This window comes from Triplophysa dalaica, chromosome 14 (genome assembly GCF_015846415.1).
Source record: "Triplophysa dalaica isolate WHDGS20190420 chromosome 14, ASM1584641v1, whole genome shotgun sequence".
NCBI classification, from domain to species: Eukaryota; Metazoa; Chordata; class Actinopteri; order Cypriniformes; family Nemacheilidae; genus Triplophysa; species Triplophysa dalaica.
This window is the reverse complement of record NC_079555.1, coordinates 5,608,290-5,633,329: the sequence shown is the minus strand read 5'-3', so window position 1 is coordinate 5,633,329 and position 25,040 is coordinate 5,608,290. Positions and strand designations below refer to the sequence as shown.

The 25,040-nt window shown below is 38.1% G+C and overlaps 1 protein-coding gene across 1 annotated transcript in view; it reads right to left on the bottom strand.

Annotated features, from left to right (window-relative positions):
- The window catches only part of cdh13 (cadherin 13, H-cadherin (heart)), a 255,361-nt gene that overhangs the window by 68,296 nt on the left and 162,025 nt on the right, over nt 1–25,040 (bottom strand). The window contains exon 7 of the mRNA XM_056766740.1: nt 12,496–12,674. Coding sequence (XP_056622718.1) covers nt 12,496–12,674 — 179 coding nt within the window. The remainder of the gene's footprint in view (nt 1–12,495; nt 12,675–25,040) is intronic.

Sequence of the window (25,040 nt, the reverse complement as noted above, 5' to 3'; positions counted from 1 at the left end):
GAGCTGATGTGAGATCAGCTTTTACTATACCATGGATCTGAAACTGACAGACAGACACAAAGCTTCAGCATCCCTCCACTATAAAGAGATATCTAGGCAGTTAAAGCCATAATAGAGGTCGCCCTCCTTCAACATCACCTCTGCAGACCTTGCAGAGAAGCCCCAGGCACTGGCTCCTGTGTTAAAAGGATAACTAATGCCTTTAAAGGCAAAGAAACTGTGCAAATTTCACCCTCCGAAACGCGGTCGGCTCACGCCTGGCCTGTGTGTGCCCTTTGAACTGCCAATATTATATTGAGCACTTATTGCGCTGTGAATATTTTGGACAGCCCTGTAATGTGGCTTAGTTCCCTGCCGTGACAGTAATGGGTAGAAGCTGCGCTACTTCTTATTTAATCTAAGGGGCAACGGCACTGGAGCTATTCTGCCGGATCAGCTCATTTCTGCACTCATTTTTGCCAATTATGATTTGACAGGTCTGTGGTTATCGATTGACTTACGCAGCGTGGGACTTATGAGTGATCTTATTGGTGAATAAGAGTCTTTATTAGACTTTAAATGCAATAAATATTAATGCTTATCAGAAATTGCAGATTTTCCATCATGCACAAATGGTCAGCTAAAAAAAATATATGCCCATTATCAATTAAATATTGAGGGGGGAATTTACTGCACGTGTTTGCAACTCCTATGTGTGGTAATGCAGTCCCTTATTTGCTATAACCCATAATCTGGTTCAATTATGTGTTGTTGAAACAACACGACGCTGTAAATATTGAAACTGTCACTCTTAAACACGCATCTTTTCTATGTAAATTCAGGCTCATTATATACACAAGTCAGCACTGTTGGCTCGCCAAAATTAATGTTGTGCTATTTATAGCAAGCACAGAAGTGGTAATTGATCAAATAACCATCAAATGATGGAAAAGTGCATAACACGACACGTATAGGCATGAATTGAAGATGAGCAGACATTCTGTTTTGTAAAGAGTCAATTCAGGACAGGACTGCAGTGTTTATTTGCCCTATCTGAAATTAGTAAGGGTGAAATGGGAAAAAGAGAGGCAACAATGAAGGGTAACAATCTCCATTTGGCAAATGACAACGGCTCTTACTAGATAAATGGCACTGTGGAGTTTCTATGTGGTTTCACTGCAGCCCCGAGCCCCAGCAGACTTCCAATGACCAAACATCTACTGTCTCTTTTGCCATCCCTCCTCTGCCCTTTCACAGGCTCCTTTGGACAAACTGATAAAGTCTATCTGCCCACGCCAATAGATTGTTTTGGGAATTTTGAATTTTGAAAAGGTCTCCATGGTATTTTTGCAAGTGTCATGCCATCAGTCATCCACAGGCACTCATGGTTCGAGGGCTCCTTATTCCATCTGGACCTACTTATCTCCTTTAGTTTGATTTTCTGCCACTTTAATGTGCCTCTGTGAGACACATTTGTCCTGATTTGTGACTGTGATCAATGACAGGGAAAACCAAATCAATAATTTAGCACCTTGCAGTAAAACACAATCTATACCGAAGCCCAAAACTTTCTTGGAACACCTCTGACGTTTCAATTTAATGCATTTAATGCAATTTGTCTGTATTATGCATATTCATGAAATTCTTTGACCCCAGGATGCGCTATTATTGTTGTCTATAAAAAGTAATTTTCCCAATAGCGCCTTTGGCTTGACTAAAACATTTTGAAGAATTCATAATACAATGGTTTAAAGTTGTGATGTATTTGAATGACTTTACATTAAGTAATATTAAGTAATGTTATTATTTAATAAATAATATGTTTACTGATCTAAATAAGCACATTTCATGCACTTCCAGTTGCATAAAACATTTATTAGATTTTTATAATGTTTTTACAAATAAGGACATTCCCAAATGATGGGAAATGGTTTTGCTCAAATTTATCAGTTTTTGCTGACTTTTGGGTACTAATTTGTCCACAAAATATAGTTATGTACACACAAATACACTGCTGACATAACAAACCATCTCTGCCAAATGTTTGTGTACATGCGAGCTTGCAACTTTTGAATTCAGCATTGTCGCTCCACATTTTTAGAACTGCTGTAAATCCTGGCAGAGAGACAAAATAGCCCATAGCTACAGATGCTTCCAGCTGTCAGCAGTATCATCAGCAAGGGAAACGAACAAAAACATGGTAGCACATTGTTCCCATACAGAAGTATGTAGCAATACACAGTGAACTGATTTATGAGTCATCAACACTCCATCACTAATGACATCATCAGCATTTTCTTCTGATTACCTCTGTGTGGGCTGCACTGCATTCACACAAAACACATTTCAGAATTAAGTGATTACGTCATCGTCATCACAGCACTGATGACATCATTAACTACCCCTGTTCTGGCTCACAAACTGCATTACAATAAAGACAAAATGCAACACAGTTAAAGCATTATCAACCACAAGTGTGTGTTTGTAGTCTTCTACTTTAAAACTTTACAAATCAAACAAGAAAATGACATATATTTTGGTGTATGCTGTATTTTGATAAAAACATTTGATACAACAGCAATAACAAGTTCAACTACAACCACAATTTAATAAGCTTGTAGGCTCTGTTGAAACAGACAAAACGTTGAAGATTCAGTTATAATGACCTACAAAAATGCACTTGTGGTAAATGCAATGGTAATGAGTAAAAAAATTATAATTTTGCGCGAAAATACAATAAAGAATGCTAGTATATAAGCCTTTGGTTTCAATTGTCCTCATATAAGGTACTTCTCCAAAACATCTCTTGAGCATGGTAATGAAGTATTGTTACTCAAGTCATTTACACCCCTGGCCCCATCACTTGCAGTGTTTCAATTCAAATTGTGCACCATTACAAATGGTGGCACAGACAAATAACAAAGCACAACATGAACAAAACCTCAATCGCTGTGTTCGGTGTAAAAAAACACATTCCTTCTGGACCCTATTACTGGTGTAAAGCGCGACCGGTGACCCGTTCACCACGATCAGATCTGACCGCATCCTTCTTTCCGTCTCCTCATGTGTCAACCCGTCAGAGTGATAAATGAAAAAAGAATGATCCTTCTTTCTCTCCGCTGTATCTCACTCTCTTTCTCTCTGCGGACACCGGGCGATCTCTGACCCCTGGCTCAGTCAAAGAGAAGAGAAACTCATCACTCACTTCATTACCTCTCCGTCCTCCTGTCTGGACAGAGAACCCGTCCTGTTCTTATCTCAACCCACACAACTATCTGAGAAAACATGAATCTTAATGCCTTGGGAACAGGGAGTGGGTTGGGAGGTGAGGGTTTATTTGGGTGGGAATAGTAAATTGATCGGTCAAGCCAATAGGCATGTTCAGAAATGAACACAGTATCTACATACTGTAGATACGCGGCGCGATGCAAAAAGAGACAATAGAACGCATTAGAAGCCATTATAATTTCAGTTATTCTGTTTAGTCGCAGCTCCATGCGTTACTAGAAACTTCCGGGAACTATTGAAACTGTGAAAAAACTGTTTCATTGGAGTCGACATTTCAAGACGCGACTCACTCTATCAATGGCTCTGGTTAGAACAAGCCGTTTGTCGTAAGTCTGATCCTGCTCCTATTTGTAAGATAGCGTTCGCTAAAAGTTCTGGAGTCAATTTAGTACTATTCTTTGGATTTTAGCATTTTTTATTGCTAGTTAAAATACTGCAAAAATGGCAAAACCCTTTAGTAAAATGTTAGATAATGTAAGAGCTATAAAATATAATTATAAATAAATAGAAATTAATCAGAAACATATAATGTAATTTATTGTATTGTTTTATGTTGTATCACATTACATCACATTACATTACAAAAATAATTTATTATATTAAAATGTGCTAAACTCAATTCCAAGAGTAAATTAAAGTAAAGTAAAGTACAGTAGCAATGCAGCTGCAAACTCAACCCAGACTTTGTTCTTCTGCACTCAGACAATATGTCCCACTTCAGGTCTCTCTGTTTTATCCTTCTCTGTTCAGGCGTGGGCCAACTTTACAGCCCCAATAAAACACCAATACACTTTTACTAGCCAGACAGAGATATTTATAATACCCACTTCCATCTCCTTCCACATCTTAAGGGTGTGCGGTAATTGGAGACATTTGGAACCTTCTTGAGGTACAGAAAGGCTAACTCCCACCTGTTCGTTCCTTATAAATGCCGACAATTGCCCATTATAATATGCCATTCGGGGGACAGATTGAGCTTAGATTGCTCCCAGCTCTTTGCCAGTAAAATAAAGGATGCATATTTTAAACTTAGAAGGTTGCTGCCAAGTCCTGGCAAGTTCAATAGTGCAAAGTCGGTGCATTTATTTTGGATGTCTCTACGCTGACCTGTCTGTGAGAATGTGAAGGATTTGGTGGAGCTCAGAGTTGGGCAATGAAACTCCTTTCACCTTTATGAGTCAAGAAAAGAAATGAAGTGAGTTCAAAGCAGATTCAAGAGCTGAACATCAGAGCTAAAGAGTACTTTAGCTGTACTTAGGCAACCATAACTCTCGTTGGAATGGACACGCCTCAGTAGACGAAACTGCAACCACTATTATTTTCCTTTCTGTTTTCTAACGGAAGACATTTGGCTATTTCTTTCTCAATGTGCTAAACTCTCATTCACTCAGTTCATCAGGGTGAATTAAAGATGACGTGCACAATGTAAATCAACATCAGTGTCTCACAAAGGTCATGCCGTCTCATCAACAAAACTCAAGATCCCCCAAAATATCCTGACACGTTCCCTTCCTCTTCTTTAGATCTTCCTCCAGAAATTGACAGAACTCATATTTCCATTTCCTTCACTTTCTAATGTTGCACACCTTTATTGACTGAGTGGATCAGCAAGGCTCAATTAATAACAGAGAAGGATTAACAGCTTGACCTTTTTTCTACCCACAATTCCCATGGGGCTCAATTTATCTCCAGGAATCCACAGCAAGAGAAAAAAAAGTGATTGACACTCCTAACCTTCATTGGGATGTAATCTTCATCTTTAGCACTCTGAGATCTAATTAATTAGTGGAATCTCATTTCCGCGCTAATGCAAGTAGACAGAGGCGTGATAGAGGAGGAGAGGAGAGAGGAAGGGTGAAGAGAGAGAGAGAGGGTGCCATTTTTAATCACTGAAGATGGACTGCACCTGCTTTATGCACTTCATAAAGACCCTAAGTGAACTTTTGGCAGACTTTCAAGTAACTCAACGGTGGAACTAGGTAATGTTAAGTCTCAAAACGGTTTCAAATCTGATTTGGGATTAAAAAAAAACTTGTTCCTCCTTTCTATCAACGTTTTCTGTAGCGGTTCTAACATTAAAATTATAACGAAATTTAAAAATGAACTTCATTGTATTCCATTGAATTCTCTAAATGTTTTAAGTCTTAAGGTTTTAAGTGTCCCCGTAAGGGCTCTTAAGGGCTTTTCTAATTAAAATAAGAAAAAAACTTATTTTTTAATTCATTTAATAATTATTTAGCGCTAGAATATTTTATAAGGTGTAAAATGGACAATGGGAGAGCTTGATGTCAAAAAGGTTTCACTTCATATATTTTGCTGTAGGGTGAAGATAGGAAATATCAATTTACATGTTTAAACATTTCTTTTGCCATTACTTTATAATCCAGTGAGATTTTTCAGGGAGTATTATAACATGAAGAAAAATGACAGAATGAATCCAGAATAACTTTAGGAATGTCTCAAAGACACTTAAAGACACCTACAATACATGCAAGGAATGTTTAGAAATCTAACCTGATATTTTCTACTGACACACTACAGTAAAAGATATACGTAAATAAACCATTTTTGGAGGTGCAGATATGAACTTTCGCAGAGAATTGTATATGACATATATGTAATGTAACCATGTGGGCGACTGTCAAACAACCAAACTGTGTGTGTGTGATTTCAGACTACAGGATGTTCTTGTAAACGTGGTTTTCTGCTCTTAAATTAGTCCACCTAAGTAAAAAATAAGGCCACACTAGACAAGCAGGAGACAATGACAGGTGGGTAAAGAGAAAGAGGAGAGCGAGGAATGACACTTTTCTCTGGTATATTTATTGAAATTGACATGAAGTTTTGAGTCAGGTTGTGGGATGGGGTTTCTGTCTTCAAGCTCTACACTTGTCTTCAGTTTACTCCAGTGCTTGATGGAATAGGTGCTGTTCTTGGCAGTATAACGTCAAACCAGCCACCCAGCGCTATAGTCTAAAGACTGGTATCAAGTCTATAATGACAATGTGCCACAATAAAAATGATGCAGGTCTATGACAGAGCCTTCCAGAATTGGAGAAAAATGTAGGCTACTGCAAAATTTGGATCATAATACATTTAATTTCTTATACGAGTTTATGGGAAAAAAACATAAATAAAGCCTCTGAAATAAATAAATAAACATACAGAAAGAATTCTGGATTTCAAATGAAAAGCATATTTAAAGCAATTTGGGCCATCCCATCAACCCAGTGCTACTCTGGCGGCAACAAAAAGACTCACCCACAAGCCTATTTCAAAGCCAACTAAACTCAATCTCCACCTAATAATGACTGAATGAATGACAGTTTATATCTTTTATGCACTGAAGTGCACATCAAATCATACGGTAATGCAGTGTTTTCAATTGACGCCAGCACTGTAATATTTGCATTTAGATGACACAACATAATAACCCAAGAACCACCTGCAGGAGTAAATATTTTGCCTGTCTGTTTTGTCTAGCCGTTCTGCCAAACACAATGATTCATTAATTGAGAGCAGAGAAGAATCTTCATATGGCGACTGACATTCAATTATACGGGAGAGATCAGATTAGAGGGACGTCCGAAAGCGTGTCTGAAAAGCCTATTTTGCAGGAGAGTGTTAAGGCTAGGCTGAAGCTGTAATTTGAACGACCGGTTGGGTCCTGGGTGAATGTGGCAGCACTGAGGGAAATCACAATGCTACGACCCCGCTGTAATTGGATGTCCATTGTGTTTCTCTCTCTGTGTGTGTGTGTGTGTGTGAAGAATGTGTGCGGATTTATGTGCGTCCAAAAATACGCTTTATTTTCATTCATGTTTTGAAAATAGGTCCCAAAATACACATTTTGTGAGTATTATACTATCCACTTGTTAAGGTGTGATGTGATATACTGTTTCCAGGTCTAAGCCTCCACTCATTTCAATTGAGGATATTACTACAACGGCTGTTAATGAGCACTGTTTATTCATATCACACATTAAGTGAACATGTAAACACTACAGTCTCCAGGCCATAGGTGTAATTTGCGGGTGGGACATGTGGGACTTGTCCCCACCACTTTTTGGAAGAAATGAAGAAAAGAATGAAGAAAAGCGGAGTGGCCTATGGATGGACCGTGGATGAGTTATTACAGAAAGAATTTATTAAAGTACTGTTTTTGTCGTCTTTGTACCCACCACTTTTCAAAACAAAGTTACGCCACTGCTCCAGGCTCACTGAATCTCCAATATCCACATTTGAATAATTTGTAGAAATGAATCGCAGTGTGGCCATTCGTGATTTCATTATAGAGATTAAGGATGGGGGTTTTCGTCAGTTTTAGATCGAGGAATGAGTGTATATTAGCATTTTTGGTTATTTTCCTATGGCATCTGATAGATTAGTTGGACCCCGAAGCGGTGGGCCGTTACGTCAGACTTAACAAGCAGATAGATCTTGTAACAAATCTACAAGCTTTGAAGATAAAATAAATATATAGAAATACAAACCTGGTCATTCTTGCAAAATAAAACTATCGACTATCTTAAAATCATCAATGGTATCAACAATCAGGAGACAAATAATAATCAAATAATGTTGCAGCTATAGCTATATATATAATTATATATATAACCAAATAAATTATCTTTAACATGACACCAAAACACCTATATATCTGACAAACAAAACCAGGTTAGCTTTCTTCACGTTGTAAAATGTTGGGTTGGTAGATATGGACAAACCCAACAGTTGGTTTAAACTTAATTTAACACAACATTTGCTTTTTTTGTTCATACTTGACAAACAATCTTAAGCGATTCATAACTATTTTACAAGGTAGCTAATACAAATAGTATAATGTGCTTTCGTTCTAGTGCCGTTTAAAGCATAATTTTGGGATAAAATTCATGTTTTTCAAAAATTCACATCATAGAAATTCATAAAAAAGACATGCTTGTATAACAGGTTTTCCAGTGAAATTATGTTGACTATTTGTGTGTTTTAAATTGTTAGCTGCAGATTTTCGGTGTAGTGTGTTCCAAATCAATTCCTTTTTAGTTCAGTCGCTGGCTTAGAAGGCTTATGCAGGCATTAGACAGCTCACTGCCTGTTCATCAGACGCAGGACTGTAATGATTAGACGTACTCCAAGAGCACTGCCAGAACCCTGTGACCGCGTATCGATTTTAAGGCATCTACTCTGCTACCATGTCATTTAGACCTGGAAACAAAGAAGGGTCTACTCTGCCTGTCAATCGTACGTCTGATCTAGTGGCAGGCATCTGATTGCCAAGACCCGGAGCAGATGTACTGTGGGTTGCCCATGATAGCAAACTGACCACAGAAGCTACTTTGAGAAGGTTCTCCAACAAGAACATGCCCTTCCCCATCTGTCAAGTCAGTCTAAACTGAACAGAAAACTAAACTTCAAACAGAATCTCAGTCCGTGCTTTGAAACTCGACATCCAACTTTTACCATTTGTGAGAAACGCATTGATTTGACAAATGGGAAAGCTTTATTCCCCGTCCTAATAAAATATTATGCATTGATTTTGCTATTTGCTTTGACAGCTCCTTTAGAACAGCATCAAACTTGGATATATTTAGCAGATTTGGCAGCATATTGTACAAGCGGCTCAAGGCGAAGCTATGACCATTAGTTCCATCATTGGATTTTGACCACCGTGTCTCAGAATCAGCCCAGCCTGTGAGTAAAACACAGTCTTAATCTCGGAAATAAACCCAACGCACACACAATTACACTTAAATGCATAAAGCCCACTTCAGTAGAACAAAACTCTGATCCATGACAGGTGCATGTATTGAGCTGTTAGGTGCCCATGAACAGACCCCAGAGTTTTTGGGCTCAGTGTATATGAGTTTTTGGAAAAACTAATATTCCACAAGCACAGTTGATGATTGAAGAATTTAATTTACCAAAAGTCTGTAATGTTCCTATTTTTGACAACAGAGTTCTGCCTGAATAATCATGTCGGCTTTGGAACATCAGGTACCCTACCAGAAGTTTCATAAGGCAAACATTATTAGTAACGCATGCTGATCTGAAGAGATGAACAAACACACTTGACCTGTCAAGAGGGATGCATGCGTGCTGAGAAACCTTTTTCTTGACGTTTTTATGAGGTGTCGGAAAATGATTAGTTGAACTAGCCTAACTGACATTATTTGATTTTTTATCAAACCAATGTTTTAGATTCTATAAAGCTCCCAAACATTCGTGAAGCATTCAAACGTATTCTTGTTTTGGTCAGCAATTTTTTCTAACAGCGTTCAATAGCTTAACTTTATAAATGCTAAGAAAATGTGATGATTAAATTTAACTTGCCAGTTGCCACTTTTGCAAACATGCTACAGAAACATCTAAATGATGCAACTTTCTTAGTCACAGTCTTACAACTTAGATTTTATGAAAAAAACATAAATGATGTATTTGCATATAATGCAAACACATCAAGCCAAATCCGCAGTATACAAAGATGCACAGCTCTTCAGTGAACTCCGGCTCTTTAATCAGTATAGAAAGTATTGCTTGATCTACTATCACTATGAAATTAAGTCGTTTATAACGTACATTTGAAATGGCAACACTCGTCAAACATCTTAACTATAAATATACTTTTATTATCATGAAAATACCTGAAAAGGTTGGAAGAACAGCGATAGAATATGACCACTGACATTTCCTGGAACTTAATGTTCTTCTTCTGTTTCCCATATTCAGAGATTCTGCGCAAGAGCGCCCTCTAGCTTTCAGATATGGCGGCATTTAATCTTTGATATATCGCCCAGCCCTAGACTACCATAGTTGGAAAAGTTACAATGGTGGTCAAAAGGGCCACGGAAGTGTTTGCTTTCTTACATTATTCAAAATATCTCCTTTTGTGTTCAACACAAACAAAGAAATTTATAAAGCAATTTTCCTACTATGGTAGTTAATAGTATCCAATAACTGTTTGCTTACAAGCATTCTTACAAATATCTTCCTCTGTGTTCATCACAACATATACATTTATACAGATCTGAAACAACTCTAGGATGAGTAAAAGATAAAATAATTTTTATTTTTGAGAGGACTGTCCCTTTAAATCTGCAATCGATAACTATTGCCTCTTCTTGCCTTGTTTCGCAACATAAAAACTGCAAAATACTTTACATAATTATCTTTAGGTATGCTAAAAACAACTGACATGTCACCAAAATTCGTCCCGAAGGCTTATTGAAAAAATTCATATAAGCAGCTCTAGTGATTTTTGTTTATTTCTAACGAAAAAGTTACAACTTGCAAATGTTATAGTCCCGACAACAACATCAAAAAGGGATGTTTGCTAAAATGTATAAGACCATATTCAAGTGCCATTGCTCTCGCCTTATCTCTCTGCCGTCACACTGAGTCTCAAACCAATTCTCATCTTCACCTATTAGCTGCGAGAAATTACCTCCCACCATTGATCCACAGTGTCAGGGACAAAACCAGAGAGAAAAAACGGCATCAAAGAAATAAATGTGCATATCTTGAGTAGATTTAACGCTTGAGAGAGTTCAGGGACTGGCAGAGAGGTGAATCGACTTCAATTCAGCGCAACAAAATAGATTCTTCAATTTTGCCTGAATTTTAAAGCACCCTGGTGGATGGGGAGGTAAATTTGTAAAAAATACACATTTGGCTGAAATCCCCAAGTGTAGTATCTCACGTTTAAAGTTCAGGGACCAAACAGCCGGGCCATCAAAGAAAATGTGCTGCCAGACGAAGCTTTATTTGCAATCCTACCAAAAAATCTCAACTACTTAACGCGCTGTAGCAGACACGTCGCACACCTGCCTCCATCTCACACACCTGAAATCCCCTGGAGCTTCTTGTGCAAAACATCTGTCATGCGTACGAAATTCCAACAGTACGAAGCACGAACTCATGGGAGTCACACTGGCGGATCTTGTTACAATAAGATATTACAATGACAGACGATAGCAGATTTTGTCAACATCATGTGTCTGACTAGAAAGAAATCTGTCACATAAACACATCTTCAGTACATGACATCTCGATCCTAATTACAAATCAAGCACACACTCCAAACATTTATTTAATGGCGCTTTCGTTCTGTTCCAGCTGAAGGCTTTCTACCGGCCTTGTCGGACACAGCCGATGCTGCTGGATAAGTGTGTATAACCTCAATTAAACCGTGCTCTAAGTGTCTGACAACAGCTAATATTCCTCTTCCAGTACCGGACCGAATTGATGTTCCTGTATTCGTCACCCCGCAGCAAAAGCAATCATGCTGTTGTCTCGCTCTGGTTAGGAGCTGTGAGCGTGCCGCCTCGGGTTGCTCATTAGCATGCGGCGCTAACATGCCCCGTCCTCAAGACACCGTCCTGCATTCATCCCGCCTCCTAACAACATTAAAAACCCTGCTTTAATATGCGGAAGAATCTACTCTAATCTGCTCGCTCTAAAGGCGTCTTGAGGATAGTTAAACAGTAAAACACACCACAGTTATTGTTTGTCCCGGCAGATTTGCTCCTGCTAGCTTCTGGATGGCCGTTTGTTTGCAAAGCTTGACTCGAAATGTAATCTTCTGTCGTTGCTCTTCGGTTAAAGACTTGTGTCAAGAAGCTTTCAGAAAACAGCTACTTAAAATATAAAAAATGGCCAAACGGACGTTATATATTTAAAGTCTTGGTGAAATAAAAATTGACAATTCTTCTTTTCTTCATGAAATATTGCAGCGTTTATACTAAATAGCTTATCAATGCGGGTCATTTTCTTTTTAAAATGAATGTACACTCATAATCTTCAGTTAAAATCTGAAAATGCAATTCCGTCCCGAAATGACTTTCCATCTCAAATGAAGTAATCAGACTGTTTGGCCGGAGCATCCGTTAACTCCACCCATTCAACTGTCAGTCTCATGTCAAAATCAATGAACTGTTTTTACACATCCAGTCATGGGCAGTGAAAAACGCAAGCCTTTTTCATTTAAATTCCTTTTCACTCCGAAATGTGTCAGAATATGGAAGTACAAATGATCGCAACTTCCGGTTCACGGGGACTTTATCCCATAAGATATGACAGGCTTTAAGACATGGCTGTCCTCTAGTGCTAAGAAAACAGCACTTTATTGTTTTAATAAGATAGATAAGATGTACGTAAACGTTTCTTGTCATAGATGTTATGTATCTGAAGGTCACCCAACACATAGAAGAAACAGTTGAAGAAAGCCAGTACCTCTCTGTCGAGCAGGTTGGGCGAGATCACGGTGACGATGTCGCCCCTTTCCGGGTCAATGTAGAACATATTGGGTGAAGGTTTGTTGGGTAACTGTCTCAAGATGATGTAGCGCAGTACTGCGTTGTCTGTGTTGGGATCATCAGCATCATAGGCTGTCATTGTCATCACTGTAGTGCCTGCAGAAACAGTCAATAAAACACTGTTACAATAGAGGAAAACCAATTGTGGTTGTATTGATGTCATCTTCCTAATGCTGAATCTGTATACAACCCAATAAGAATCAAAAGGAATTAAAACAAGATGGTTCAGATTCAGATTCTTTTGAAAGGTTCTGGGTTCATAAACAAAACAAAACAAGAAAACTCTTAATACGTTCACAATGAACCTTTCAAAGAAAGAAACATAACTCTGGAAATATTTTTTTTTAAATAAGTTTTTAAAAGAGGTAGCATACATGCATTTCAATTACATGGACTTTCGGTTACATACAATATTACATAATTTATCTTACACTGATACCCTTATGAAAAGTTACCATTGTGTAACTATATTTTTATAGAGATGCACCGCATCAGTTTCTCCACTGATTCTGATTATTCAGACTGATATCTGAAGACGAAATGAATTCTTTTTAACTTTATTAATGTTATAAATTCATATAATGACTATTAATACAGAGCATCAAGCTGGTGAAGTTTCTTAACATTTTCTACAGAACACAAATTCAGTGCATTTTGCAGGATATCTTTGCTCTTATCATCAGCTGTTTTTACACACCCATGCTCCCAAATGGTCATCTGCACAATTTTTTAATAAAGGTTAGCCTTAAAAAATCTAAAATATGAAAAAGTAATAGAGAAACTAAACCAGAAAGCACTCGTAAGGTTGCCATTTTTCTTTCTACTCTTCAGCCAAACTGAACTGTACTTGACTGCACACAGCGGGCTAAACTGCAAACACAAAAGAACAGAGGCTTCAGGCCAGACACAAGATACAGAAGACTCCATCCTAACTTCACTTCTAAAAAGCTCAGTTTCCATTCTCCCAGTGCAGTCGAGCTTTGTATTGCACTGCATCTTAAATAAGGATGCTGTTCTTGGCAGATGAACTGTAATCCCAGTCAATCCTTGACACATCTGATCGCCTCTTCTCTTAGATGTGGCCTCCGGAACAGCAGCCTGGTGGTATCCGGAGAGAGCCTGATTTCTCAGTTCAGGAGGCACGGTTCACCTCATTTTCCCTCAATGTCATGAATGCGCTCAGAAATGAAGAGTGCAGCAAATGGACTTGGGTCCCCTCAAAGTCATGGCGGCCCGACAGTTACGTGAGGGTAAGTCACATCAATCTCCTGAAGTTAATAGTCTCTATCATTGATAGTAACCTTTACTATTACACTTTATGATCACACAGGTATAAATCCAGTAGGCACAAGAAAGACTGAAAACTGGGTTACCGAATGCATTTTAAAATGAATATTAGCATTGAAATAAAAGAGTAAAAGACAATTAAAAGTAATTAAGGGAATAGTGAGTATTCACACAGGGAGAGATGGTATGAAAGCGTACACTTCTAATGATTTATTACGGAGGCTGAAGCGTATAGCAGGACTCTCTAGTGACATCCCTGGTCACACTTCACTGTTCGGTTACGCCGAGTTATACGACCTCCGTGTTCATGTCTCGCACACACACACATATGCACACACACAGTAAGGTAAGAGTAATATTTTAAAGCAAAGCTTGCATTTAAAGGTGAAGTAATTGCTTTGTTGTGAAAACACTCTCGCTTATCCAAGCTTAATATGTCGAGACAGCTATAAGAAGGCTTTTTGGCTTTTATTTATTGACATGCAGAGCATTAGCCTAACCAATAAATGTAGCCACATTTATTTGGTCACACATATCCTGTATGAGTATTTGTTTATAATTCGCTGCACTTTAAAGTCTAAGTAAACATTCAATCTTTCTTTTTTATCTTCACAGTCTAAATTTATTTGCATTTCAGAAACAAAGAACTTAATTACAACCCTTGCATTGACAAGCTTTAAAAACAAAAAAAAAAACACACCAAATATGAGGTGTTCAAATAAGCATTCAGCTAATGAATAATCATAAATCCTGTCAAAATAAAAGTATCTCGGCTTACATAATAAAGCACACTACCCCATTCATTTACACCACAATTAATCCACATAATCACTATAAATTGAATCGAAATTCTCAACAAACAGAGATCAAGCCTTAAATATTTCCCAAATAATGGCTCAATCAACTCCTCAACGCAAGACTTCTAACAAACCCATCAATCTATCTCCTGTGGTTCCGTTAACCTGTTCTCCTCTGGAACCCCCACGACGAATATCAAAAAAAGAGGTATTTAGCCCTCATCAATATGAACCATGACAAAAGCCATCAGCTCCCATCATCACACACATAAATCAACAAGCAGATCTAATTGGCTGATGGGAAGGGCCACAAAGTGAATGCAAATCACTGCTACGCAATTATGAAGCAATTATGTCAAAGCTGAGCCCAATTCAAAAGCTATTGTCTTCCTTTATGAAGTCCATTCTCTCCGCAGCGCCAGAGCGGAATCAATGTTAACTACATTGGAAGGTTTAATGGGGGGACCTGAAATGACTAGATGTGAATCTGTGGGTCTCCATTACGATATTATCAACTCTGTTCGTCTAATTGGGGCTTTGGGATGAGCTGGACTGACGACTTTTTCTTCTCTTTAGTCTCGTTCTCTCTCTATCTCTCTCTTAATTCCACCATCTTGTTCCTGAATGATTGGCGGGACATTGAAATGAATAATGTCTCATAAAAGCCCTGACTAGACCTTTGATATCAGTCTTTGTGTCAGTGTGAACTAACTTTGCCAATGCTTACTGAAAGCAAAGATGGGAACATTTTGCAAGCCTACAGTGATGTCTCAACTCTTGCAAACATTCCTGTAACTGTCTGCGCTTCTCATCCTTTGACATAGCAGACAGTTGTGTTGGTTGTAATCCAGGCTTTCGTAGAGGTCATCTCTGCCCTCTGTCAACAGCTGAAAAATCCAATGGGTGCCAATCACAGAGCACCTCTCCAGATCTGAAGACAGTGGTGTGCCATCTAAACCCATGGGTGTCTCCACAGGGAGCTTTCTAATTCCCAGTGACTCCAGCTGCTTGAAATCAAGCACTAGCAAAAATGCTGTGATCTTCAGCTTTTGCAAACGAGAAGTTTTTACATAATAATTCAAAGTGTGTCACGGTATTAAAATGGCACATTTATACAGCGATGATGACCGCAGAGCAATCCTGACTTCGGCTTTTCCAGACACACTCTCTCCGCCCTAAACAGGCGGTTCAAAAATGGGCTACAGTACCGGCTACAGTGTGCTAACAGAAGAGCGTGTCACATCCTCTATTATAGACATCCAGGGAAATCAATATGACTTCGGGATCTCATTCACACCGGGAAAGCCAGCGCACGGTGTGATGGGCTTTATAATAGGAAAGAACGGGGGAAGAGATTGAGCCGGGATGAAATAATGATGGAGAAGGTGTGTGCGAGCAAGAGATAGGACCAGATGCGGGGATAAGAGCGAGAGAGAGGCCCGTAGGGAAGACAGACAATGAAACTACAGCACAAGGAATCAAAGAGTTATCTTTAGACTTGGATAAAGTTTAAAGTGTACGAATAATGAGGCTTTTATCCGGAATACATTGGACGGCATTTTCCATCGAGGGTTGGTATGATTTCTAAGATGTCTGAACGGAGGTGTGTATTAAGGTTTCTGAACATACGGTGGCCCCAAATCGTATAGACGTTTTCATCAGATGCATTCGCTGGCCAAACGATTTATAATATAACAATCTATTTTCATTCCATTTATATTAATTTATATTAACATTTTATAGTAATAAATATATAGTATAGCCGCCTTGCACCTTCTATTTTAACTTTTAAAAAAAAGTTTGGAAACATATCTTTATTCTCAGGCTTTTCATTTAATTTACTTAAGGTTTATTATTTGCTTTTGATTGTCTTATGTTTTTAACTCTGTTTCTGTTCAGCACTTTGGCCAGCTCTGCTGAGATAAATGTGCTGTTTAAATGTATTTTACTTACTTACTATATAAATTTTATTCAATTACATTTAAACTACCCAACAGTTATGGATTCTTTGCCGAAGTCTACCGGAAGATAAGTTTGTGCCACATAACGTTTGTTTATGTTGTTGCCGCTGCAACCGTCAATATGGATTATTAAAGGGATAATTCATCCAACAGTAAAAATTCTGTTTTAAGTAATTCAGCCTTATGTTGTTTGTTGTTGTGTTCTACAAAAACTCATATAGGATTGGAATGACAATTCAACTTTTTTGTACATTATATGCTAAAGATAAACACCATTCGTTCTGCTAAATTGCTAAATACGGCTAAGATATGTATACTTTCCTAACACCGTGTCTACACCGGACGCGACCAGCGTGATGCGACATGACAAAAGATATTAGAAACGCATTAGAACCCATTATAATTTAAAACTTTGTCCAAACTAGATGCGGATGCCTGTCGCGTCCGGTGTAGACATGGTGTAAGTGTGGTTTAAGTGTTAAGGGTCGTTGCATTTTGGTGATTGCATAGCACCCCAAAGCTCAGCTTTTTATAGTCTGTCTCTGCTACATAGCAACAGAAAAGCACAGAGCACGTTATTACCCTTCATTTTGGGAGGTAATTCAATACATCCAGCAATTTTGGAGAAAGATAAATGGAGTACAATGTGGAATGGAACACTGTGGTGAAATTTGCTGCCTCCTTGCCCCGAAAACCCAGTCTGCCTATTCTCCCTCGGTTAAAGGCACTCAAGTGAAATTCAGTAGCCTGTCTAAAAGACGACTGCAGGCGCAGTCCGCCTATTCACAGCTCCTGTTGTTTCATTACACCAGGGCGAGTAAGCGCGGTTTTTATAGAAACACCTGCACTGGGGGCGTTCAGCAATTTACTCATTCTCTTCAAACTTCCCATCGGCAGAAAGACTGCTATAAAAAGAAAGAGAAGCGTAAAACTCCTGCTCCACATTCAGGCGTTGATGCGTTTGTATTGTGTGGTACCTAATTTGGGAACGCTGAACCTGACTGAAGGGGAATGGCAGAACGTTATCAACCAAACAAAAATACACGGGTACTCCTTGTTCGAGGGGATTTTAAAGGATGACACATTTTCCCTCCAATTAGAGGTTGTCAATTAATGCTTAATTCTCATAACTGAAATGGAACAAATAAAATGATGGTTTCCCTCCAAAAGAGGCTTATGTGGAGAATGCGTCGCTATTTATTTGTAGTTAATTCACTGTATACCATCAACTGAATAAATACACACTGGGAAAGCCAAACCATAAACGTGTTAGAGAATAATGTGTAGATTTTTGGGCTATGTTTTGTAACAGTATACTAACAAACCAACAATTATTCTTACATGCAGTATATACTGTAGTTTATGTGCAATTTCCAAAGTTATATGTTGAGCCACTACACCCTTAAAAATAAAGGTGCTTTATGATACAGAAGATAAATGTTTTGGGATGTGTGGTTCTTTCTTTCGCAGAACACAAAAGAAGACTGTTGGTAAATGCGTTTTCGGTTAAACATTCTTCAAAATATCTTCTTTTGTGTTCTGCAAAAGAAAGAAAGTAATACAGGTTTAAAATAACAATAGGGTGAGTAAATGATTACAGCATTTTTAAAAAGGTAATAAAAAAAGGTAAGAACGAAGAAAAAAAGGTCAGAACGAAGTGGTTATTAGAAGAACCTTTGACTCTACAGTTCTTCGTGGAATAAAAAAAATCTATGGCATCAATGTGAAGAAGCTCTTGTTGTACCTTTATATTCAAGACTGCAGTTTGCTCTGTTGTGTATACTACTGTATACATGTTGGTATACGTACAAGGTGGTATAAAGCAACTCACATTTTATGCTTATCTCATAATAGGCAATAGTCCAAATAGTTATTATGTAGACATTATTCTATTCCGAACAGTTGACGTAAATCCTCAGCTTTTCAAGAACATAATAGGATAATTTACATAACAATTAAGTGTCAAACTGCTTCCACTTTTATTGTTATTGTATGTAAATGATGCAATTCATACAGCAGGTGCCTGCCAAGCCACCATCATTTCGGCAAATCATATTCACCATATTTCTTTTTTTAAGATCTTAATGACATTGGCATGAGATTTAGGACTGTTAGGCGTGCATCACTGTTTAAGCTGGCAAAAGCAAACTTGTTCAGAAGAGAAAAGAGTGGGGGGTAGTGGATTCTACAACTACAGCGCATGCCAAAAAAACGTCTGTACTGGTGACTTTAAAAAAGTAAAGTATAGAAATCATAAAATATACTAATGCTATAAGAAAAATAAATAGATTTACAATTGCCAGACTGACAGTTTTGAACAAAATAGAGGTCATACAAATAAATATGTTGCTGCAGCTCTTATCAGGTCACATTGTCAATGTGTCATGACATTTAAATATGAAGGCTTACATTTTTTTAACTTTATAATTCATAGGTTTCCTGCAACAGTCAGTCTTTCCCAAACCTGCACACTTGCGCTTTCCTTTTTTCTCCAGCTTCATTAAACTTCGGAGCTTCAGTACATCGCAATGTCACTGAAATTCCCATGATGCACGGCGGGCAAGTAAACACAGAAATGTAATCTCTGGGTCCAGTCACGATAGTGGGCCTGCAGTGGAAAGTGCCAGAGCATAAAACCACACATCATTCTCTCATCTTTCCTTGTCTCCTGCCTCTCCATTACTGATATGAGAGAAGATAGTAAGAGGTAGCACTTATTAACACTGTGTGTGTGCGCGAGACAGGGCGAGAGAGGGTGAGAAAGCAAATGATAGTGAAGAGACCCGCTTCTGAAAGTCTGAAGAAGAAGACAGGAAAAGTAGCCAGAAGGTGCCTTGACACCGCATATGGCATCTGAAGTGGCATGTATTAAACAATATAGCACATTCGGCTTTTTAATGCGACACAGAGGTGGAAAAATGCATCATTGTGGGAGTCAGAATCTTGGAAAAAATGGCAACATGCTGCCAAATTTTGGGAGTGAAACTGCATTTATTTGCAGGAGTAAATTCAAAATATTGCAGGTTTTGAAAGATTGTTATTAAAATGCCTAAACAATCTGTAAAAAAGTTTTTAAAAACAATAAAACTATGAAAAAACGAACTAAGTATAAAATATGACGATATAAAGAGAACATTATATTTGTTGCTTTCGAGAAGAAATACTTAGGTCATAGGCATTTAGCTGACAAAAAAGTTTGCATCCATAAAAAGACCTTTTGATATGAGTGTGTATGAGTCAGGTTTGATATGAGTATGTACGTTTATTTGTATGCATGTATTTAGGTGGGTGGGATACAGACATGCAGAGTGATGTCCTCTGGCTGTGTGGAGGTGGTTGTGCATCTTTTGGCAGAATGACGGTCACGCTGTTTTTCGCCCCACCTCTTCACCTTGGCAACCTGCATCTGGCCAATTAAAATCTACTCCCTCCACCGCTCCAGTTATTTAAAGAAACACTCAAAAAGTCTTGAAATTTTGTATACCAACAATCTGTCAAAAAAACACCCACAAAAATTACTATAAAGGCAGAGTATATAAATATGAATCATACTTTGTATTACATGTCTTTGAAGTGACACGATAAAACCAGACAAAATTATTGGAATGTTAGAAAAAAGACGTACATTTTAAGCTCTTCCGTACAAAAAGCTTCCGGGTTTCTTTTTTCATGGACTGGCAAAATAGTCCTATTTTGTCATAAGATGCCTTTGTTCGTTCTCTGTCATCTAGGCCAACTTTAGGAATTTGTTATGGTGACAGTATAATGACAGTGACAAAACATAGGATAAGTGAGCAGAATATAACCATAATAATAAAAAGATACACAATATACAAAAATATAGGATATGGTATTTGTATGTACAGTTGTGCTATGTACAAATGCAAGGAAATGTGATTATGTTTGTTAAAAAATAATGTATAAAGTGTTTATTGCCAAGTTAACAATTCATGAAATAGATTTTTTTCAGATACGTTTGAGATACTCATTGACATTAACAGCTCAGGAATATGAAACAGATACAGGAACAATGACGGCAGCTTATTAGGGTGCATAACATCACCCCAACATCCCCTATTAGCCACGCACTGTGTATTAATTTACTATTAAGTGCTTATCAATTGTACCCCGTGCACAACATGCTATGTTAATGCAAACAAGGCTGATGTGCTGGACAAGTGTGTGGAAATGAATCGAAATGAATGTAGTCAAATGAAATTGTGTTCAATTATACAGCAAATTTGTTTGTGTATGTGCGTCTGTGTGTGTGCCTCTGCGTATCTTAGTAGGAGTGCAAGGATCCTGTATGTTTGCATATTAGAAAGGGAAAAAAATCCAATTAACACCTCTGTGGGGGCTCGCTGCATTAGCTAACTGTTTCACAGTGTATGCGTGAAGCGGCAGGGATCTGTGTGGATCACTGTGCAGCATATGTACGGCTCAATGCGCATATCGCTGGAGCATAAACATAATGCAGATTTATAATATGCCTTTATACCAGAACAGCACTCCTCTGCGGGAATAAATCAATGTTTAGACATATCAAGCTCGGATGAATTTCAAAGGTCTCACATCATATTATTCTTGAATGCTTGAATTCAATATACAAAATATCAACCTAAATATAATCTACATTTATAGATGTAGTTGACCTCAGTTTATCCTTAGTTTACATAGCCATAACAAGATTTTTTTTTACAATTAGGGCTGTCAGTTTAACATGTTACCTCAATTAACCATGCGTCCGACCCAAATGTAATTTCATTATAAAGAATTTAGTTACCATTGGGGTTTTTGAGCTCGAAGTACCACCTACTGCAGTTGCAGAGCAAGAGTGCCTCTGCTTAGAAACATGACATTCAAACACAATCTCAAGGGACAATGTGAATCATACACAAACATGCATGACTAAAGCCCAACACCTTAACCTAATGTGATGTTAAAAATGCATAAGGAGATCGTACAAATTCATAAGAATTAGCCACCTTATAAAATAGGGAATAATTGCCACAGGGTTGCCAGATCTGCGTAACAAAACCAGCCCAACGGCTTATCAAAAGTGGCCTAAAACTAGCCTAATGACCCTAGACCACCCAAAACTCAAAACATTATAGTCCTATACCTTAAATACACATTTTACAGTCCCTGTTATGCATTACACAAATTTTTATGGAAAACCATTGTACAGTAGTTATCATAAACACTCTTTGTTTTCATAAATAAATACTATTCGTCTTACCCTAACACTGACCACTGATGAACAAAATCCACCTTTAACCGCTTTTAACCACACTATAAAAAATAATCTTTGGCAAAAGTTTAAGAGTAGCCCAATTGGACAGGAAACCTGTAGATCTTGCAACCTTAAATTGCCATGAGATATGATGGTCGTTCAACTTGCCAAAGCATACCAAGAGCATGTAGCTTAGAATGATTGACACACACCCATACATTAAAAAAACATCTGTACAAAGTGCAAAATAATTATGTACACACACAAGATGTCATGCATGTATGTGCACTGTGATATGGAATATATATATTAATTAATATTAATAAAACATACAATGCACAGACATCTTAGCTTCGTTCTCTTCTCTATCAAATATATCTTGAATTCATTGCAATATCAACTACAAATTTATTCTGTGCCAGTTAATCTCACAAAAACACATAATCCTGTTTTATTTCTATATAGGCCATAATGGTTGATACAGACTATTACACCTTGTCGCTCGTGTGCACCACATACTGCCTTCTTATAACCCAGCGCCAGACAGCAACCCGACGACAACTTCTTGACAAACGCTCACACAGTCAAGCCACAGGTAACACTTAACAGTGATAACAGTATAAATGCTAACACACACTCACACGTGCGGAGCGCATAGAATACAGAGCCGAGACTACGGCATACTACCTGTGCAGTCACAGCACGTAAAGATGAAACTGAAAATCTCCACTAAAACTCAGCTTCCAACATCCCACCGGCCAAAAACTGCCTGTGGATATTATTTTTCTTTTTATGGCGGAAAACCAAAATGGTTCTCCGTTACCCTTTGTGAACTTAAAAGTCAAAGTCTTTCCCCACAGCCTCAAATGGGAAATAAATAAAAATCTCTGTCAACATCACGGCTGTTGAAACACCAAAGACAGAATCTTTGAGCGATAAAGAAAGCTTTGACAAAAAAATAAATACCGCCTTCTGAGCGCTGCTCACCACGGACAGCGCTTCACAGATTCATGAGGCCGCGGTCATTTATCCGTCAGAGGCTTTTTGAACCGCTGAGCTTCAGGAGGAGACAGTGGAGAATTACTGAGCAGACCTGTCAACCCGGAATTTTACTTTCAAACGCACACATTACAGTCATGTACAACGAGAATAAAGATACTAGTCCCGATCTCTAAAACGGTTTACACAAACATTGAAAGCTGAGGGTTGGAACCCATTTACTTCTTGTTTTTGTGACTCCAGCAGGTTCTGCAAATTACTGTTGTCCGGCTTGCTGAGATCAGATTCAAGGGCTACTGAAGCATAGATCAGGTGAGGTTTTATGTGATGTCGTCTCTACTGAAGGGTATCATCTCTAAAATAGCAAGTGACAGAAAGAGAGTTGACCAATAATTCCAGCTCTGCTCAGACTTAAGGGGACAGTTCCCACCGAAATAAAATGCGGTCATCATTTAGTCTTTCTCGAGTTGTTCCAAATCTGTATACATTTATTTGCTCTGATGAACGCAAAGAAAGACATTTGGAAGAATGCTTGTTACCGAACAGTTCTTGGCCACCATTGACTACCATAGTAGGAAAATTTACAATTGCTTTCCTATATTCTTCAAAATATCTTCTTCTGTGTTTAACTGAACAAAGATATTTAAGGATTTTTTTGTTTTTTTTTTATTCAAAGCTTATGGGAAATATCGTCTTATGAGATATTACAGCCCTACTTAAACAATCCCCGTGGTCAAGGACCGCCCAAAAACCTGTCTCACTGACATGTAAAACAACCAATTCAGCTCGAGACACACATCTCTCAGATATCCTTTAGTATTTCAGCAATCAGCAGACAACTGCTGGAGTCCAAGTTTGTGTGCTATTTTCATCAAACAGAGTCTGTGACGTAGTTTGTTTTTACTGATATGCAGTTCTGAAGTAACTAAAAGGAACTACTTCTGAACTAAAAGGACTTCACCATTGTATTACAAAGAGTCATTCATCAATATTTGAGATCTGCACTTACCCAAATTAAGTACTGAGATTAATATCAGGATATTTCTTCAACAATGATGCATCCAATATGGTGACAATGACAGAGATGATGTGAGAAAGAAATAAAGCCATGCTTCTTAATCAACTAAATCTGTTCCTATTTTATAGCATGCTTGATGCAAAATAAAGAACAAACTTTAGAGACTTGGTGCTTGAAAACAACTTCATTAATCTACTGAGAGACGGGCTGGAATACTGCTTCAGTCCTCTAAAGTCTAATTAATCATTCTAGTCTTTATCAGCAGACAGATTAAATCACAACCCGCCGCTTATCCTCATTCAGATGTGGTTAAAAGTCTGTCTGTAGTGAAGTGATTTTAATCGGTTAATAGAAGAAAATTAACAACAAAACTCTCTTAAATTTTCTTTAATCCTTTACCAATCTCGTGCCTTTGTCTACAATGTGTTTATATCAATATACAAAAGAAGCACATTTTACCATTTAACATTCAACAAACGTGATTTTATTCACACATCACCTTTACAACACATGCTCCATCACTGACACGCCATCATCACAGGCATTAAGATTCAGCAAGGAAAGAACACGCTCTCCAGACCTGTGATGGTCAATGCATACACAAGCACCAGCTAGTCCATGATTTGGGAGCAAAAATTTGAGATCCAACGAAACAAGCTGCTTTGAAGTGGCGTGTCTAACCGCACTTTTCTTTTGCCGGTCCCCATTGAAGACGAGTCAAACCGAGATTTGACATAGTTCTATCACCGAAGGTCTGTGATGAGCTATACTTTAACTGATAACAGCCTGAGCATAAACGTTTTACACAACAACAGCGGCAGATCAGGCAGAAGTGCACGAGTGGACACAAATTGCCCTCAGGAGTGTGATGTGGGGGGTTTAGAAAGGATCAGACAGACCGATATAAAATAACACACTGCATGTGAGGTGCACAAAGGAAATAAGTTTCGTTGATTAATGGTACGCACACAGCTTTATACACTCACATGCATAAAACACAACTCAACACGCACAGAGCACAATATAGACACGCACGCATGCACACACAGCATGGTTATATAAGAGAAGCACACATTAAAAAAAAAGAGAGAAACAAAGACTATAAATTCCTGTATATAATAATGAACATATTAAGCAGAATGTTACATTTTTAAGTTACATTAATAA